At 43.3% G+C, this 16,578-nt stretch overlaps 1 protein-coding gene across 1 annotated transcript in view; it reads left to right on the top strand.

The window, feature by feature from the left end:
* tgfb2 (transforming growth factor, beta 2) overlaps positions 1–16,578 on the top strand; it is a 69,908-nt gene that overhangs the window by 44,054 nt on the left and 9,276 nt on the right. Inside the window, exons 3-5 of the mRNA XM_070889439.1 lie at positions 7,427–7,559; positions 7,695–7,805; positions 11,936–12,113. Coding sequence (XP_070745540.1) covers positions 7,427–7,559; positions 7,695–7,805; positions 11,936–12,113 — 422 coding nt within the window. The remainder of the gene's footprint in view (positions 1–7,426; positions 7,560–7,694; positions 7,806–11,935; positions 12,114–16,578) is intronic.

Genomic DNA, 16,578 nt, shown 5'->3' with positions numbered 1-16,578 from the left:
GGACAGGTGCATTCAATTAGATCTGTACCTTAATTCCATTAACCTGTCTTTTCTCCATATCCCTGAATACCCTTACATAATAAAATCTACAATCTTAGTCGTTAAAATTTCAATTGACCCAGCATTCACAGTCTTTTGGCAGCGATAGAAACATAGAAACATAGAAATTTACAGTGCAGAAGGAGGCCATTTCGGCCCATCGTGTCCGCGCCGACCGACAAAGAGCCACATGGTTCTCGGTCAGCAGCCCTGAAGATTACATATAAACCTATGAACAATGAACAATGGCGGACAGGTAAAGAGCACCCAGCCCAACCAGCCCGCCCCACACAACTGCAATACCCTATGTATCGCAACATTTTACACTCCACCCCACACAGAGCCATGCGATCTCCTGGGAGAGGCAAAAAAACAAATAAAAATCCAGGCCAATTGGGGAAAAAAAAATCTGGGAAAATTTCTCTCCGGCCCATTCAGGTGATCAAAACTAGTCCAGGAGATCACTCTGGCCGTATTAGATTCCCTGAAGTACTTACTATCGTATCTGCGCCAGCCAACAAGAAGTTATCCAGTCTAATCCCACTTACCAGCTCTAGGTCCGTAACCCTGCAGGTTACAGCACTTCAAGTGCCCATCCAAGCACCTTTTAAATGCCTCCACCACCCTTCCAGGCAGTGAGTTCCAGACACCTCTGCGTGAAGAAGTTTCCCCTCAAGTCCCCTCTAAACCTTCCACCAACCACCTTAAACCTATGCGCCCTCGTAATTGACCCTTCTACCAAGGGAAATAGGTCCTTACTATCCACTATATCCAGGCCGCTCAAAATTTTATACACCTCAATGAGGTCTCCTCTCAACCTCCTCTATTCCAAGGAGAACAAATCCAGCCTATCCAATCTGTCCTCATAGCTAAGATTCTCCATTCCAGGCAACATCCTCGTAAATCTCCTGTGCACACTCTCCAGTGCAATCACGTCCTTCCTATAAGACGGCGACCAGAACTGCATGCAGTATTCCAGCTGTGGCCTAACCAGTGTATTATATAATTTAAGCATAACCTCCCTGCTCTTGTATTCTATGCCTCGACCAACAAAGGCAAGCATTCCATATGCATTCTTTAACACTTTATCCACCTGGCCTGCTACTTTCAGGGATCTGTGGACAAGCACTCCAAGGTCCCTTTGTTCATCTGCACTTCTAAGTGGCCTACCATTTAATGTGTATACCCTTTCCTTATTAGCCCTCCCCAAGTGCATTACCTCATAGTTCTCCTAATTAAATTCCATGTTCCACTGTTCTGCCCACCGGCCAATAGATTGATATCCTTCTGCAGTCCATGACTTTCCTCTTCAGTATCAACCACACAGCCAATTTTAGTATCATCTGCAAACTTATTAATCATTCCCCCTATATTCAAATCTAGATCATTAATGTATGCCACAAAAAGCAAGGGCCCAGTACTGAGCCCTGCAGAACCCCACCGGAAACATCCTTCCAGTCACAAAAACATCCATCAATCATTACCCTTTGCTTCCTACCTCTAAACCAATTTTGAATCCAACTTGCCATTTTGCCCTGGATCCCATGGGCTTTTACCTTCGTGACCAATCTGCCATGTGGGACCTTATCAAAAGGTTTGCTAAAGTCCATATACAATACATCGTATGCACTACCCTCATCGACCCTCCTGGTTACCTCCCCGAAAAATTCAATTAGGTTAGTCAAACGGGATCTTCCCTTAACAAATCCGTGCTGACTACCTGATTAATCCTTGCCTTTCCAAATGTAGATTTATCCTGTCTTTCAGGATTTTTCCAATAATTTTCCCATCACTGAGGTTAGGCTGACAGGCCTGTAATTACTCAGCCTATCCTTTTCTCCCTTCTTAAACAAGGGTACCACATTAGCAGTCCTCCTGTCCTCCGGCACCCTGCCTGAATCCAAAGAGGACTGGAAAATGATGATCAAAGCCTCTGCTATTTCCTCTTTTGCTTTACTCAACAACCTGGGATGCATTTCATCCAGGCCTGGGGACTTATCTGCTTTCAAAGCCACTAAACCCTTTAATACCTCCTTTCTCACTATGTTTATTTAATTCAGAATTTCACACTCCTCCTCAATAGCAGTATGTGCATTGAACATAAGAACATAAGAACATAAGAATTAGGAACAGAAGTAGGCCATCTAGCTCCTCGAGCCTGCTCCGCCATTCAACAAGATCATGGCTGATCTGGCCGTGGACTCAGCTCCACTTACCCGCCTGCTCCCCGTAACCCTTAATTGCCCCTTTCCTTCGTGAAAACGGATGCAAAGCATTCATTAAGAACCATACCAACATCTTCCGCCTCCACACAGAGATTACTCTCATGGTCTCTAATAGGCCCTACCCTTTCTTTAGTTATCCTCTTGCTTTTAATATATTTATAGAACATCGTTGGGTTTTCCTTGATTTTACTTGCCAAGAATTTTTCATGCTCTCTCTTAGCATTCCTAATATCCTTTTTAATTTTACATTTGAACTTTCTATATTTCTCCAGAGATAATACAGTATTTAGCCATCGGTGTATGACATAAGCATCCCTTTTTTCTTTATTTTACCTGTAATCCCTAGACATCCAAGGGGCTCTACAATTGTTATTCCCACCCTTTTTCTTTAAGGGCACATGTTTGGCCTGAGCCCTCCGGATCTCCTCCTTGAATGCCTCCCACTATTCCAACACTGATTTACCTTCAAGTAGCCGTTCCCAGCCCACTGTGGCCAAATCACTTCTCAACTTAGCAAAGTTAGCTTTTCCCCAATTTGGGACTTTTATTCCTTGTCTATCCTTGTCCTTATCCATAACTAACTTGAATCTGACTGAATTATGGTCACTGGCACCCAAGTGCTTTCTCACTGATCGCCTTCCACTTGCTCAGCTTCATTCCCCAAATATAAATCCAGCCCTCAATCATGGGGGGATGGGAACCTATGCAGGGAGACAGGGGGATGGGAATCTATGCAGGGAGACAGAGGGAAGTAGAATGGAGGCAGAAGCAAAAGATAGAAAGAAGATAAGTAAAAGTGGAGGGCAGAAAAACCCAAGGCGAAAATCAAAAAGGGCCACATTACAGCAAAATTCTAAAGGGGCAAAGTGTGTTAAAAAGACAAGCCTGAAGGCTCTGTGCCTCAATGTGAGGAGTATTCGTAATAAGGTGGACGAATTAACTGCACAGGCAGCAATTAACGAATATGATATAATTGGCATCACGGAGACATGGCTCCAGGGTGACCAAGGCTGGGAACTCAACATTCAGGGGTATTCAACATTCAGGAAGAATAGACAGAAAGGAAAAGGAGGTGGTGTAGCATTGCTGGTTAAAGAGGAAATTAACGCAATAGTAAGGAAGGACATTAGCTTGGATGATGTGGAATCTGTATGGGTGGAGCTGCGGAATACCAAAGGGCAGAAAACGCTGGTGGGAGTTGTGTACAGACCACCAAGCAGCAGTAGTGAGGTTGGGAACAGCATCAAACAAGAAATTAGGGATGCGTGCAATAAAGGTACAGCAGTTATCATGGGCGACTGTAATCTACATATAGATTCAGCTAACCAAACTGGTAGCAATACGGTGGAGGAGAATTTCCTGGAGTGTATTAGGGATGGTTTTCTAAACCAATATGTCGAGGAACCAACTAGAGGGCTGGCCATCCTAGACTGGGTGATGTGTAATGAGAAAGGACTAATTAGCAATCTTGTTGTGCGAGGCCCCTTGGGGACGAGTGACCATAATATGGTAGAATTCTTTATTAAGATGGAGAGTGACACAGTAAATTCAGAGACTGGGGTCCTGAACTTGAGGAAAGGTAACTTCGATAGTATGAGACGTGAATTGGCTAGAATAGAACTGGCGAATGATACTTAAAGGGTTGATGGTGGATAGGCAATGGCAAACATTTAAAGATCACATGGATGAACTTCAACAATTGTACATCCCTGTCTGGAGTAAAAATAAAATGGGGAAGGTGGCTCAACCATGGCTAACAAGGGAAAGTAACGATAGTGTTAAATCCAAGGAAGAGGCATATAAATTGGCAAGAAAAAGCAGCAAACCTGAGGACTGGGAGAAATTTAGAATCCAGCAGAGGAGGACAAGGTTTTTAAATAGGAGGGGGAAAATAGAGTATGAGAGGAAGTTTGCTGGGAACATAAAAACTGACTGCAAAAGCTTCTATAGATAGGTGAAGAGAAAAAGATTAGTGAAGACAAACGTAGGTCCCTTGCAGTCAGATTCAGGTGAATTTATAATGGGGAACAAAGAAATGGCAGACTAGTTGAACAAATACTTTGGTTCTGTCTTCACGAAGGAAGACACAATAACCTTCTGGAAATACTAGGGGACCGGGGGTCTAATGAGAAGGAGGAACTGAAGGAAATCCTTATTTGGCAGGAAATTGTGTTAGGGAACTTGATGGATTGAAGGCCGATAAATCCCCACAGCCTGATAGTCTGCATCCCAGAGTACTTAAGGAAGTGGCCCTAGAATTAGTGGATGCATTGGTGATCATTTTCCAACAGTCTATCAATCCTGGATCAGTTCCTATGAACTGGAGGGTAGCTAATGTAACACCACTTTTTAAAAAAGGAGGAAGAGAGAAAACAGATAATTATAGACAGGTTAGCCTGACATCAGTAGTGGGGAAAATGTTGGAATCAATTATTAAAGATGAAATAGCAGCGCATTTGGAAAGCAGTGACAGGATCGGCCCAAGTCAGCATGGATTTATGAAAGGGAAATCATGCTTGACAAATCTTCTCGAATTTTTTGAGGATGTAACTAGTAGAGTGGACAAGGGAGAACCAGTGGATGTGGTGTATTTGGACTTTCAAAAGGCTTTTGACAAGGTCCCACACAAGAGATTAATGTGCAAAATTAAATCACATGGTATTGGGGGTAATGTACTGACGTGGATAGAGAACTGGTTGGCAGATAGGAAGCAGAGAGTCGGGATTAACAGGTCCTTTTCAGAATGGCAGGCGGTGACTAGTGGGGTGCCGCAGGGCTCAGTGCTGGGACCCCAGCTGTTTACAATATATATCAATGATTTAGATGAAGGAATTGAGTGTAATATCTCCAAGTTTGCAGATGACACCAAGCTGGGTGGCGGTGTGAGCTGTGAGGCGGATGCTAAGAGGCTGCAGGGTGACTTGGACAGGTTAGATGAGTGGGAAAATGCATGGCAGATGCAGTATAATGTGGATAAATGTGAGATTATCCACTTTGGTGACAAAAACACGAAGGCAGAATATTATCTGAATGGCAGCAGATTATGAAAAGGGGAGGTGCAACGATACCTGGGTGTCATGGTACATCAGTCATTGAAAGTTGGCATGCAAGTACAGCAGGCGGTGAAGAAAGCAAATGGTATGTTGGCCTTCATAGCTAGGGGATTTGAGTATAGGAGCAGGGAGGTCTTACTGCAGTTGTACAGGGCCTTGGTGAGGCCTCACCTGGAATATTGTGTTCAGTTTTGGTCTCCTAATCTGAAGAAGGACATTCTTGCTTTTGAGGGAGTGCAGCGAAGGTTCACCAGACTGATTCCCGGGATGGCAGGACTGACATATGAGGAGAGATTGGATTGACTGGGCCCGTATTCACTGGAGTTTAGAAGGATGAGAGGGGATCTCATAGAAACATAAAATTCTGATGGGACTGGACAAGTTAGATTCAGGAAGAATGTTCCCGATGTTGAGGAAGTCCAGAACCAGGGGACACAATCTAAGGATAAGGGGTAACTCATTTAGGACTGAGATGAGGAGAAACGTCTTCACTCAGAGAGTTGTTAACCTGTGGAATTCTCTACCAAAGAGAGTTGTTGATGCCAGTTCATTGGATATATTCAAGAGGGAGTTAGATATGGCCCTTATGGCTAAAGGGATCAAGGGGTATGGAGAGAAAGCAGGAAAGGAGTACTTAGGTGAATGATCAGTCATGTTCTTATTGAATGATGGTGCAGGCTCGAAGGGCCAAATGGCATACTCCTGCACCTATTTTCTATGTTTCTATGTACATGCCAGCCTGCTGATAAAATACTTTAATGGCCAACCCTCAAGTACTTTGCAATATGTCAACATAATTTCAATTTTACTTACAAATACAGATATTCTTGTGGCCGGGCTTGTTACATACTGACTAAAAAAGTTCTCTTGAATGAATTTTAGGAATTCCACACCATCTATACCCTTCACACTATATTTGTCCCAATCAATATTAGGATAGTTGAAATCCCCTACTATTACTGCCCTATGATCTTTGGACCACAGAAATTTGCCTATTTATTTGCTCTTTTATCTCCCTCCCACTCTTTGGTGGTCTATAATACGCCCAGCAGTGTGATCGACCCTTTTTTATTTTTCAGTTCGACCCATATGGTTTCATTTGATGATCCCTCAAACATATCATCCCTCCTCACAGCAATAATTGTTTCTTTCATCAATACTGCAACCCACCCGCCTTTTTACCCCACTTTCTGTCCTGTCTAATAATCCTGTAACCAGGAATATTGAGCTGCCATACCTGCCCCTCTTTCAGCCATGTCCCTGTAATGGCTATAATGTCATACTCTCAAGGGTCTACCTGTGCTCTCAGCTCATCCGCCTTATTCGCTATACTTCTTGCATTGAAGTATATACCATTTAGCACAGGAAGACCTCCTTGATTACTGCTTACTAACCCTTGCTTCCTCTGTCTTTTTGATTCACTTTCTGAATTTTTGCTTTCAAGTTTCAGCTTTACTTCCTTCCCTATTGAATTTGTTCTCAGGTTCCCATCCCCCTGCCAAGCTAGTTTAAACTTTCCCCAACAGCACTAGCAAAACTCCCCGTGAGGATATTGATCCTGACGCTGTTGCGGTGCAACCTGTCCGGTTTGTACAGGTCCCATCTTCCCAGAGCGGTCCCAATGCCTCAGGAATTTAAAAGCCTCCCTCCTCCACCAACTCTCCAGCCACACATTCATCCTCACTATCCTTCTATTCTTTTACTCATTAGCACGTGGCACTGGTAGTAACCCGGAGATTGCTACTGTTGAGGTCCTATCCTTTAATTTTTCTCCTAGCTCCCTAACTTCTGTCTGCAGGACCTCATCCCTCTTTCTACCTATGTCATTGGTCCCGATATGGAACACGACCTCTAGCTGTTCACCCTCTCCTCCCAGAATGCCCTGCATCTGCTCTGTGGCATCCTTGAAATCTAGATTTCCACTACCCATTGTGTTAAAACTGTCCTTTGTATAAGATTTCAATTATTGGCTCAGACTCTCCCTCCCTCCCTGCCCTGCTGTCATATCCATGCTCTTGGGATTTGATATTCAAATGCAAGATGAAGTTAGTTGAGGACAGATTGACATTGATGTAGTTAGACTTACCATCATTGCATTCTTATTCTCAGATTCTAAAATCTAAAGAACCTTCATCTCCAACTCAGCGGTATATTGACAGTAAAGTAGTACGAACAAGAACTGAAGGGGAATGGTTGTCCTTTGATGTTACTGAGACAATAAATGAATGGCTGCTCCATCGAGGTAAAGTTTTGTGATTTTCACTTTTATTTAAATGGCAATATGGTCTAAAAGAATATTTTTGAGAATATTGACTTTGGTTTTGTAAAATGTGGATTCTGATGTGCATTAAAATGTTCAATATTTTGTGTTTTGCAGACAGAAACCTTGGATTTAAAATAAGTCTACATTGCCCATGTTGCACATTTGTGCCTTCAAATAATTATATTATACCAAATAAGAGCGAAGAGCTGGAAGCCAGATTTGCAGGTAAATAATATGACAGAGTCCTTGCAACATCTCATGTAGTCTATCAAGGACTCTGGCATCTCTTTTAGCTCTGGGTGGCCTTGGTTTCATCTCCAGTTGTCAGGTCCTGTGTTGTAGCTCAATGTAAAATTTTCTTTGGTCCTGTGTCATCTGTCTCAACTCTTTGTCATTTATTTTGGCCATTGTGAGCTCTGCTGATTGATAAACAGTGGTGTCTGCTGTTATAGTATTGATACCAGTTCAAATGGCAATAGCAGCAGACCCAATGGCACCTGCCATAATTTTATTATAAATATAATTTTGAACGGACTTGGTAGCAAAATATTTGTGATGTGCACTGAAGAGTGTGGCACAATTGATCACTCAATACCACTTAGACTGGGACTGGGACAAAATTGTCTCGTCTCTAGATTGTAAGTTAGAAGATAGCTAATGATGAAGCTTAAAAAGCAATGACAGAAGATCCAGATCATAATACGTCACTCATATTACCACGTAATACATTTAAATTGAACTATCACCATACTGGATTGTGAAATGTTTGTAGAAAGCAGCAGCTGTATCCTTTACGGATATTCATTAAAACAGTTTGGATTTCTTAAAGAAAAAGGTTCATGTTTGAATAATGGCTCCAAGATTTTCCTTATCACATACTGATCAGGCAGAGAGAGTTCACGGAGGGAACTCTCTTGACATCAAAAATAAATAGTCTCAACATTTACATACATTTTAAAAACAGATCATTTGTACAGCCGAGAAGTTCTCCAAATATTTTCCTTGTAACTGCTTTGGGATGATGACATTTATTCTCCAATGCCAGTGGCAACAACATCTTAAAACAAGAAATAGATAATTACTTAAAAAATATTTTTCAGTTTTTTGACAGTGAGGTCAAAGGTTCATGTTAACGGGGATGATTTGTCTGACTGGTTAGTGTACTACTGTTGTTCTAACATGGTTTGTTTCTTTGATAAATAATAATTGTCTAACTCTTCATGACATAAATACTCCTACAAAGCCAAACCAATGAATCAAAGGTGCCATTTAAGAGCAGTGTGGAAGTGGTAACAAAAGTGGATCGGTATCTGTAGAATAGTGCCATAATATAAAATCACTAAAATTTTACTTGTTTGATGTCCAAACTCAGGCTGAACCATATTTTTAAAAACTTCTGTTAGTTCTTTTTCAAAAATCCATTTTATTGACCCAACCTCTTCCATCATTGCTCGGACCGCCATTGGAATTCAGGACTTTGAGCAGCTGTAACTGCATTTAGTACAGCACTACAGTAACGTGCATTACAGTTGCTGGAAAAATGAATCTTGCTACTGGAAACAGTAAGCATTCCAGAGATTCCTTAAGTTAACAGACCTTAGTTAGGTCATATTTATGGAATTTCACAGTAATGTTACATTGAACCTTTAAGTGCTAATAATTAAGCAAGTATTTTAGTTACTAGGAGGTGATACCTAAACCCAACTGAAAACCTAAGAGCCCTGAACTGAAATATTTCAGTACCTTTTATTAGTGTAACCAATTTTTGACGTGAGTTCCAATACAGTGTCCAAATGAGAATCTTGAGGCAGCACCGAAGGAGAACTGAAGGAATTAGAGATGACTCTTTCAGCTCCGGTTCAGTGCCATTTCGACTTTCTTGCCTTGGTGCTGTGTTGGCACTCCCTTTGGGAATTGTGAGCATTGACCATGCTGTTTCATGAATGTCAGATTTTACCCATTTAAGGCCGTCTTACATTTGGGGTGATGAGTTCTCATAAAAAAATAAAGTCACATGTCCACAGGGACTCAATAGTGCTGATATTCTTGGCTGCCCACTACTCAGGCACATGACAGTCTGTGGTGATTACTGGGACAACCACACCTTTGGTGTAGGCCTAAACCCCTGACAGCATTATGTACCAGGAAATGGGGATGGAAACAGGAATATAGCTGCAAAATTGGCTGCTAGCCTTAGGGACTTCTGATGTTGAACAGCAGCCAGAGGAACGTCTTGGTGCTACAATAAAAAGTAGGCTACTTACCTTTTGTCCTATCTTGACATTGCTGCCTGGTACCCTCAGATTCTCCAGTCTGAGGAGTTGCGGGTGCAAGGTCCATCAACATCTTGGGGTGCCAGTGAAATTGGGTGCCCCTGGGATGAAGGCCCAGGAAAAATTGAGGGTCAGGAACTCCTCTTCCACCTCATTGCCATGCAAATGTTGGGCCTGCGCCTATTGTTCCTCTCTGTACTCTCTGTGCCTGCGGGTTAGGTGTTACCTTGGGACAAAGGTCATTTTATTTTGTTAAAATTCAAAACAAAGGAAATAATAATATACTATTGCTGACTGGCAGTCCAGTGGAAAATCTGCAGTTCCCGATGGAGTATGTGTCTGATTGGTTTAGTCTGGGATAGGTCTTACTCTTAAAGGGATATATCTGCGGTCCGGGGCTAATTGCTAAAAAGCTCCTTGTTTCAATCCTTGGACTGGGCTGAGTTAGCTGGGCTCAGCTGTGATGTTAACATTGGCCTCAGTGTGGGGGGTGAGGGGGCTCTGCCCTCCAGTAATGAGCCACCTCATTCTGACATATGACAGCAAATAATGTTTTTATCAGGTTTATAAAAATGATTTCCCTGTCCACAGATTGAAATATCTCTTCTTCTGTATTGAGCTGCACAGCCAAGTTTGTTGATGATACAAAGATGGGTGGGAAAGCAAATTGTGAAGAGAACACAAAAAATCTGCAAAGTGATATAGACAGGCTAAGTGAGTGGGCGGAAATTTGGCAGATGGAGTATAATGTGGGAAAATGTGAGGTTCTCCACTTTGACAGAAAAATTAGAAAAGCAAATTACAATTTAAATGGAGAAAAATTGCAAAGTGCTACAGTACAGAAAGACCTGGGGGTTCTTGTGTATGAAACACAAAAAGTTAGTATGCAGATACAGCAAGTAATCAGGAAGGCAAATGGAATGTTGGCCTTTATTGCAAGGGGGATAGGGTATAAAAGCAGAGCAGCCCTGCTACAACTGTACAGGGTATTGGTGAGACCACACCTGGAGTATTGCGTACAGTTTTGGGCTCCGTATTTAAAGAAGGATATACTTGCATTGGAAGCTGTTCAGAGAAGGTTCACTAGGTTGATTCTGGAGATGAGGGGGTTGACTTATGAAGATAGCTTGAGTAGGTTGGGCCTATACTCGTTGGAGTTCAGAAGAATGAGAGGTGATCTTATCGAAACATATAAGATAATGAGGGGGCTCGACAAGCTGGATGCAGAGAGGATATTTCCACTCATAAGGGAAACTAAAACTAGGGGGCATAGTCTCAGAATAAGGGGCCGCCCATTTAAAACTGAGATGAGGAGAAATTTCTTCTTCGGGTTTTAAATCTATGGAATCTCTGCCTCAGAGAGCTGTGGAGGCAGGGTCATTGAATATATTTAAGGTGGAGATAGACAGAATTTTAAGCGATAAGGGAATAAAGGGTTATGGGGAGACGGCAGGGAAGTGGAACTGAGTCCATGATCAGATCAGCCATGATCTTATTAAATGGCGCTGCAGGCTCAAGGGACCAAATGGCCTACTCTTGCTCCTAGTTCTTATGTTCTTATGTTCTTGTGTGTCAGACATGGCTGAGACCTCATTTCCCCCTCCTTATTGCTCTTCTCATTTGTAGCATAACATTAACTTAGTTGCCCAGTATTAAAAGAAAGCAAATAGATGGTATTCAGTACAACCAGGGCAGTCTTCTTGAGTGGATATGACTTTTACTGTCAGGCTTCATTATATCTGCATTTAGGAGGGGTTAATTGTACAGATGGGACTAATCCCTATTTTTCTCCGGAGCCCTTCCTCACCTTCAGAAGCTGCGTTGCACTTCCTCTACCTGCTCTATCAAGAACGGTCAGAATGCACCCTGTGTGCACAGGCGAGTCCAACCTCTGAATAGCACAATTGATAAACTGTTCGTTACTATAACATCTAATCTGTACCCAATGCACAGGGGAAGTATTTCATTTTTTAACATCAAAGAAGTGGTCTTTTCAGTAGGCCTTTTAACTTATGGAGCTAAAGTAAAATGCTGAAGGCAGGAACATGCATTTTCTAACTTGAGCTGTTGTTACTTTTGAAGGAATTTATGAAAACTATCCAGGAGATTATTCCAGTGATGATATGAGAAAAGTAAAAAGTAAACATTTTAATGAGAAAAAGGCACATCTCCTCCTAATGCTACTACCAACCTATAGACTTGAGTCACAACAATCTAGTCGGCGGAAGAAACGTGCACTGGATGCTGCATTTTGTTTTAGGTAATATAAACACACATCCCTCAATCTCATGTGTCTTTGTGAACTCAACTATGATTTGAGGTTTGAAGTGTCATGTTTATAAACACAGAGATGACATTGCTCTGTCAATCAACTTAGTTGCTAAATTTCCTAAGTCTTAATGTTAATCTTTTCCATATAATTTTTGGGGTGAATTTTGTGTTCATAAAGATGAGCGAAAACATCATCTTAGCCAGCAACTATGAACTCTGTTCTCTAGTAACTGATGCCAAGTCCCTCACTGCCCCCACCCCAAACATTGTGTCGGAACGAGACCTTTTCCTACTTCGATATCCTGTTTGATCCCAAGCTCAGTTTCCAAACCCATATCCTGTCTAGCTCAAAGACCTCCTGCTTCCACCACTGTAATGTTGCCTGCCTCTGTTCCTAGCTCAGCTGATAGGTTATTGAAACTCTCAGAGAAGCCTTTGTCACCTTAGACTCAATTAACTCAATGCTCTGCTTGTTGGTGTTTCATTCTCCAAAAACAGAAGCTTGCCCAAATCTCTGCTGCTTGCATTCTATCCCACACCGAGTCCTGCTCACCCATCACTCTCATCCTCATTGATCCAGCTCATGGTCACCCAATGTGCCACATTTAAAATTATTGTCCTTGTTTTTAAATCTTTTTGTGGTTGCCCCTCCCTTCCGCTGTAACCTCCTCCAGTGCAACAACCAACCTTCCCCTGGAACTCTGTTCCTCTGACTCCGGCCTCGTGAACATCCCCCCTTTCCTTTGCCCAATCATTGGGAGAGGTGTCTTAAACCTTCTAGGATCCACTCTCTGGAATTTGCAACCTTTGTCAGTCTACCTCTTCTTCTTCAAGACCCTCCATAAAACTTATCTCTTTGACCAAGATTTGGTCACCTCTCTTAATCGCGCCTTCTTTGGCTTGATGTTCACCATCTATGTATCTTTATGAAATGCTTTTGGTGTATTGTCCAATATTAAAAGGTACTGTATAAATACAATTTGTTGTTATTGCCGTGACTGAATGAATTTAACCGACGGAAATGGAACACTTTCCTATTTCAGGCATTCAGTGTCAGCACCAAGTACATCCAGGTCAGTATATGCTGGTTAAATGTACATTGCCCTCTTTGCCCCATCAGAGGCTTTAATTTCAGCCTCAGAAGTGCATCTCAGACTACACCTGTGTGACATTTCCCATTTCTCAAGCCAGCCATTCTGTGACTTTTCTGAATGAGATTGCCAGTTTGGGAGTTTAATTTCTTCTGGTAGTGTTCTGCTTAATGGGATCTCATAAAATTACTGGGTGCACTAATTTAATGCAATTATTGGCCTTATTTTGAGCATATTAACCATTGTGTTAAAATTGTGTACGAAAGAATCTTACGTAAACTCATTAAGCAGTGCATGAGTAAAGAAGTTCAACCCCTAAGTGTTGATTATTGCCAAATTAGGATCATTTAATTTTATATAGGACTTTTATAACTACCAAAGAGAGCAGGGAGCTGAAATTGCCCAATTCTATAAGGCCTCTGGTGACCTGAAAGCGTCGGCCACAGGTCGGTGTGGAATGGGCACCGAGTCTCTGTGAGGGGCCGCCATTTTTTAAATTGCCCTTCCACAGGTTTAGAGCGGTGTACGGGACCACACCGCCTGTTTCCCTGCCACGGCGTGCAGGTGCCGACACCTTACTGACTGGCGGAGATTCCTTCCCAAAATTGCCCCTTGGGAAATTGCCCCCTTCCCAGATTTGCCCCACGGGAGTGGCGCCGCCGCCGGTCAGTGCCACTGACAGCTTTTTCTGTCGGTACGCTCTCTGTGGCTTGGCAGTGCGGCCACCCATAAAGGGAAGGTGGCGCTGCCGGCGACGCTATGTTATTTTTTTTGTCGACTGACTGCCAGGCCAGGCCAACAATTATTGCCGCCGGTTCGGCTGGGTCGTCAACAGACAATCTGGCACCCCCTCTTGGGTGCCAGGCCACTGGCCCAGCAGAAACCCTCCTTGCTGGCCCAGTGTTTGCCACTAAAGTGGCTGCAGAGTTCGCAGCGGCCCTCCCCTTTAACTGATGGAGGGGGGAACGTTGTGACACGCCAGCACAATGACATCATCAGCATGGCGCGGATGACTTCGAGCATCGGCTACTCCGTCCCACCCCCACTTCCGCCTCGATGATGAGGCCATTTCCGCCAAGTACCAAAAAAAAACCCAAAGTGCTGAATTTCAACGGTTAGGCCGCCCCATGCACTCGAGAGTGGTAGGTGCGACTCTTTTTGGCCAGTGGGCAATTTCGGCCCGAGATTTTCAAAGAGACAGAAATCTAAACACAGAAGAAGGTCCTTGAATTTAGGCCCTTCTTGGTGGCTATGTTATACAGTCCTAATTTCTTGTTAATTAATTTTCTGCTTTCTCTCCATACTCTATTATATTTTTCTTCTTCAAGTAATTAGTACTGTACCTTTTTGAATGTTGTAATTGACTTACTATTGATCAACACTTGTAGCAAAGTATTCCACATTCCAATAATTTTTTGCATGATTTATTTCTAATCTCCCCTTATTGTATCAAATGTTTATCCTGAGATGAAGGCCTCTTGTCTCCTATGGGAAAAAAAATCTATGCTACCCTGTTTATTCCTTTTATCACTCTGAACACCTCTATCAAACCTGTGCTCAGTCTTCTCAGTTCCAGAGAATACATACCACGTTGTTCTAGCCTTTCTGTGTAACTTGTATACTTTATCCCCAGCATGATCCCTGGTAAACCTTGACTGATGCTTGACATTAACCCTTCCATGATTGGAGGGTGGAGCTCGGGGATTGGGGCGGATGTTAAAGTCTAAAAAATGGGCAACACTACTTGCCTATTGCCTATTGCCATTTATAAGGCGGCAGGTTTTGAGCCGTCTGTCTTGGAGGGGCCCAAAGTTCTCTAGCTGTGGCCACCTGCTGTTGGGCTAGCCGCCTGGTGGGAAACATAAGAGAAAAATTATAATGAAGGCCTGCTGTTAAATTCGGTAGGAGCTCCGTGTCCCCAGACTCCATGGGTTTCCCCTGTGCTCCCCTGCACCCTCCTCACCTCCCCATAAGCATCAGGGCCTATAATAAGCAGCACAAAACTGCACAGTTTTCCAGTTGTGGCCTAACCATTGTTTTTTACAGAGTCATCATAACATCTTTGCTTCTGCATTAAATTCACCTCAGTATAAATGCCATAATTCCATTTGCCTTATTTTTTTGTAACCTGTATATCCACTTTTAAAGTTTTATCAATTTTTTAAAGGGCTCAATTTTCCCCAAAGCTTTTTTTTGGCATACTTGAAGAGTTACGACCATTTTTTTGGGGCCCAAGTATGCCAAAAAAAAATGTTCGAAGTTTCCCCGTTTGATTTCTTCATTTTGGCGCAGCCTAACCTGTCCTTTAGTTTTGGGGGTGGAGCCTTGATCTGCACCAAAAAGATCAGGTTGTCACAGTAACCAAGGACACAATGCGAGCTGAGGCTAGAAAGTGAAACATACAGCCAGCTCGCAACACATTAAAATACATTGCAGCAATTTAAAAAACACATTAAAATACATTACAGCAACTTACCTCCAATTATTAAAGTGTGCTGCCCCCCTTCCGATGCCGGTGGCAATCTCCGCCCCTATCCCAGGCCGAAGGGCCTCCCGGTCCGCTCCCCCACCCGCCCCTAGCCCCGAGTGCCTTGCCGGTCCCGCACTCGCACCCCTAGCCCCGAGTGGCTTGCTGGTCCGCTCCCCCGCCCCTAGCTCTGGCCGAGTGGTCTCCCGGTCCACTCCCCCTCCCATCCCTAGCCCCGAGTGCCTTGCCGGTCCTGCTCCCCCACCCCTATCCCAGGCCGAGTGGCCTCCCAGTCTGCTCCCCTGTCCCTATCCCAAACCGAGTGGCCTCCTGGTCCGCTTCCCCGCCCCTATCCCAGGCCGAATGGCCTCCTCAGTCCCCGTCCCTGCACCTAACTATACCCGAAAGGTTTCCCTCTCCCCCTACCCCTCTCTCTTACCTCTCATTCTGCTGCTGTCCGGGCATCTGCTGCACTTACCTATGCCGATTTCCTTAACTCTCCAGAAGGTTTTTCTGCAGAGGCCACATATGCTGGCCTAAGCAAAACTGGAGTAACTCTCAGCTGACCAAACTTGCCTAAATGGCCAGAATTGGCGCGGGTGGCAAGTTATACCCTATTTGGCTGAAAAAAAAATGTACCTCAAAAAATTGTAACTAACTTGAGTTATGCTGGTGCAAATTGATTGGGGAAACTGTTAACTTAGGCCAAAAAAAGCAGCCTGCTCCAAAAAAACGCGCAAATCACTGGGGAAAATTGAACCCATTATTTCTACACATCTCCCTGAACTGTCTGCAGATTTCCTTTTAAATTTTTTTAAACAATTTGGTCTTCTGTAAAATTCACCCAGTATTGTAGGAATCCCTTTTTAATTTCCTTAGCTGAACTCGCTCTATAC

This window comes from Pristiophorus japonicus, chromosome 9, assembly GCF_044704955.1.
Source record: "Pristiophorus japonicus isolate sPriJap1 chromosome 9, sPriJap1.hap1, whole genome shotgun sequence".
Lineage (NCBI taxonomy): Eukaryota > Metazoa > Chordata > Chondrichthyes > Pristiophoridae > Pristiophorus > Pristiophorus japonicus.
The sequence above is the reverse complement of the archived record's forward strand: the minus strand, read 5'-3'. Positions and strand labels throughout refer to the sequence as shown.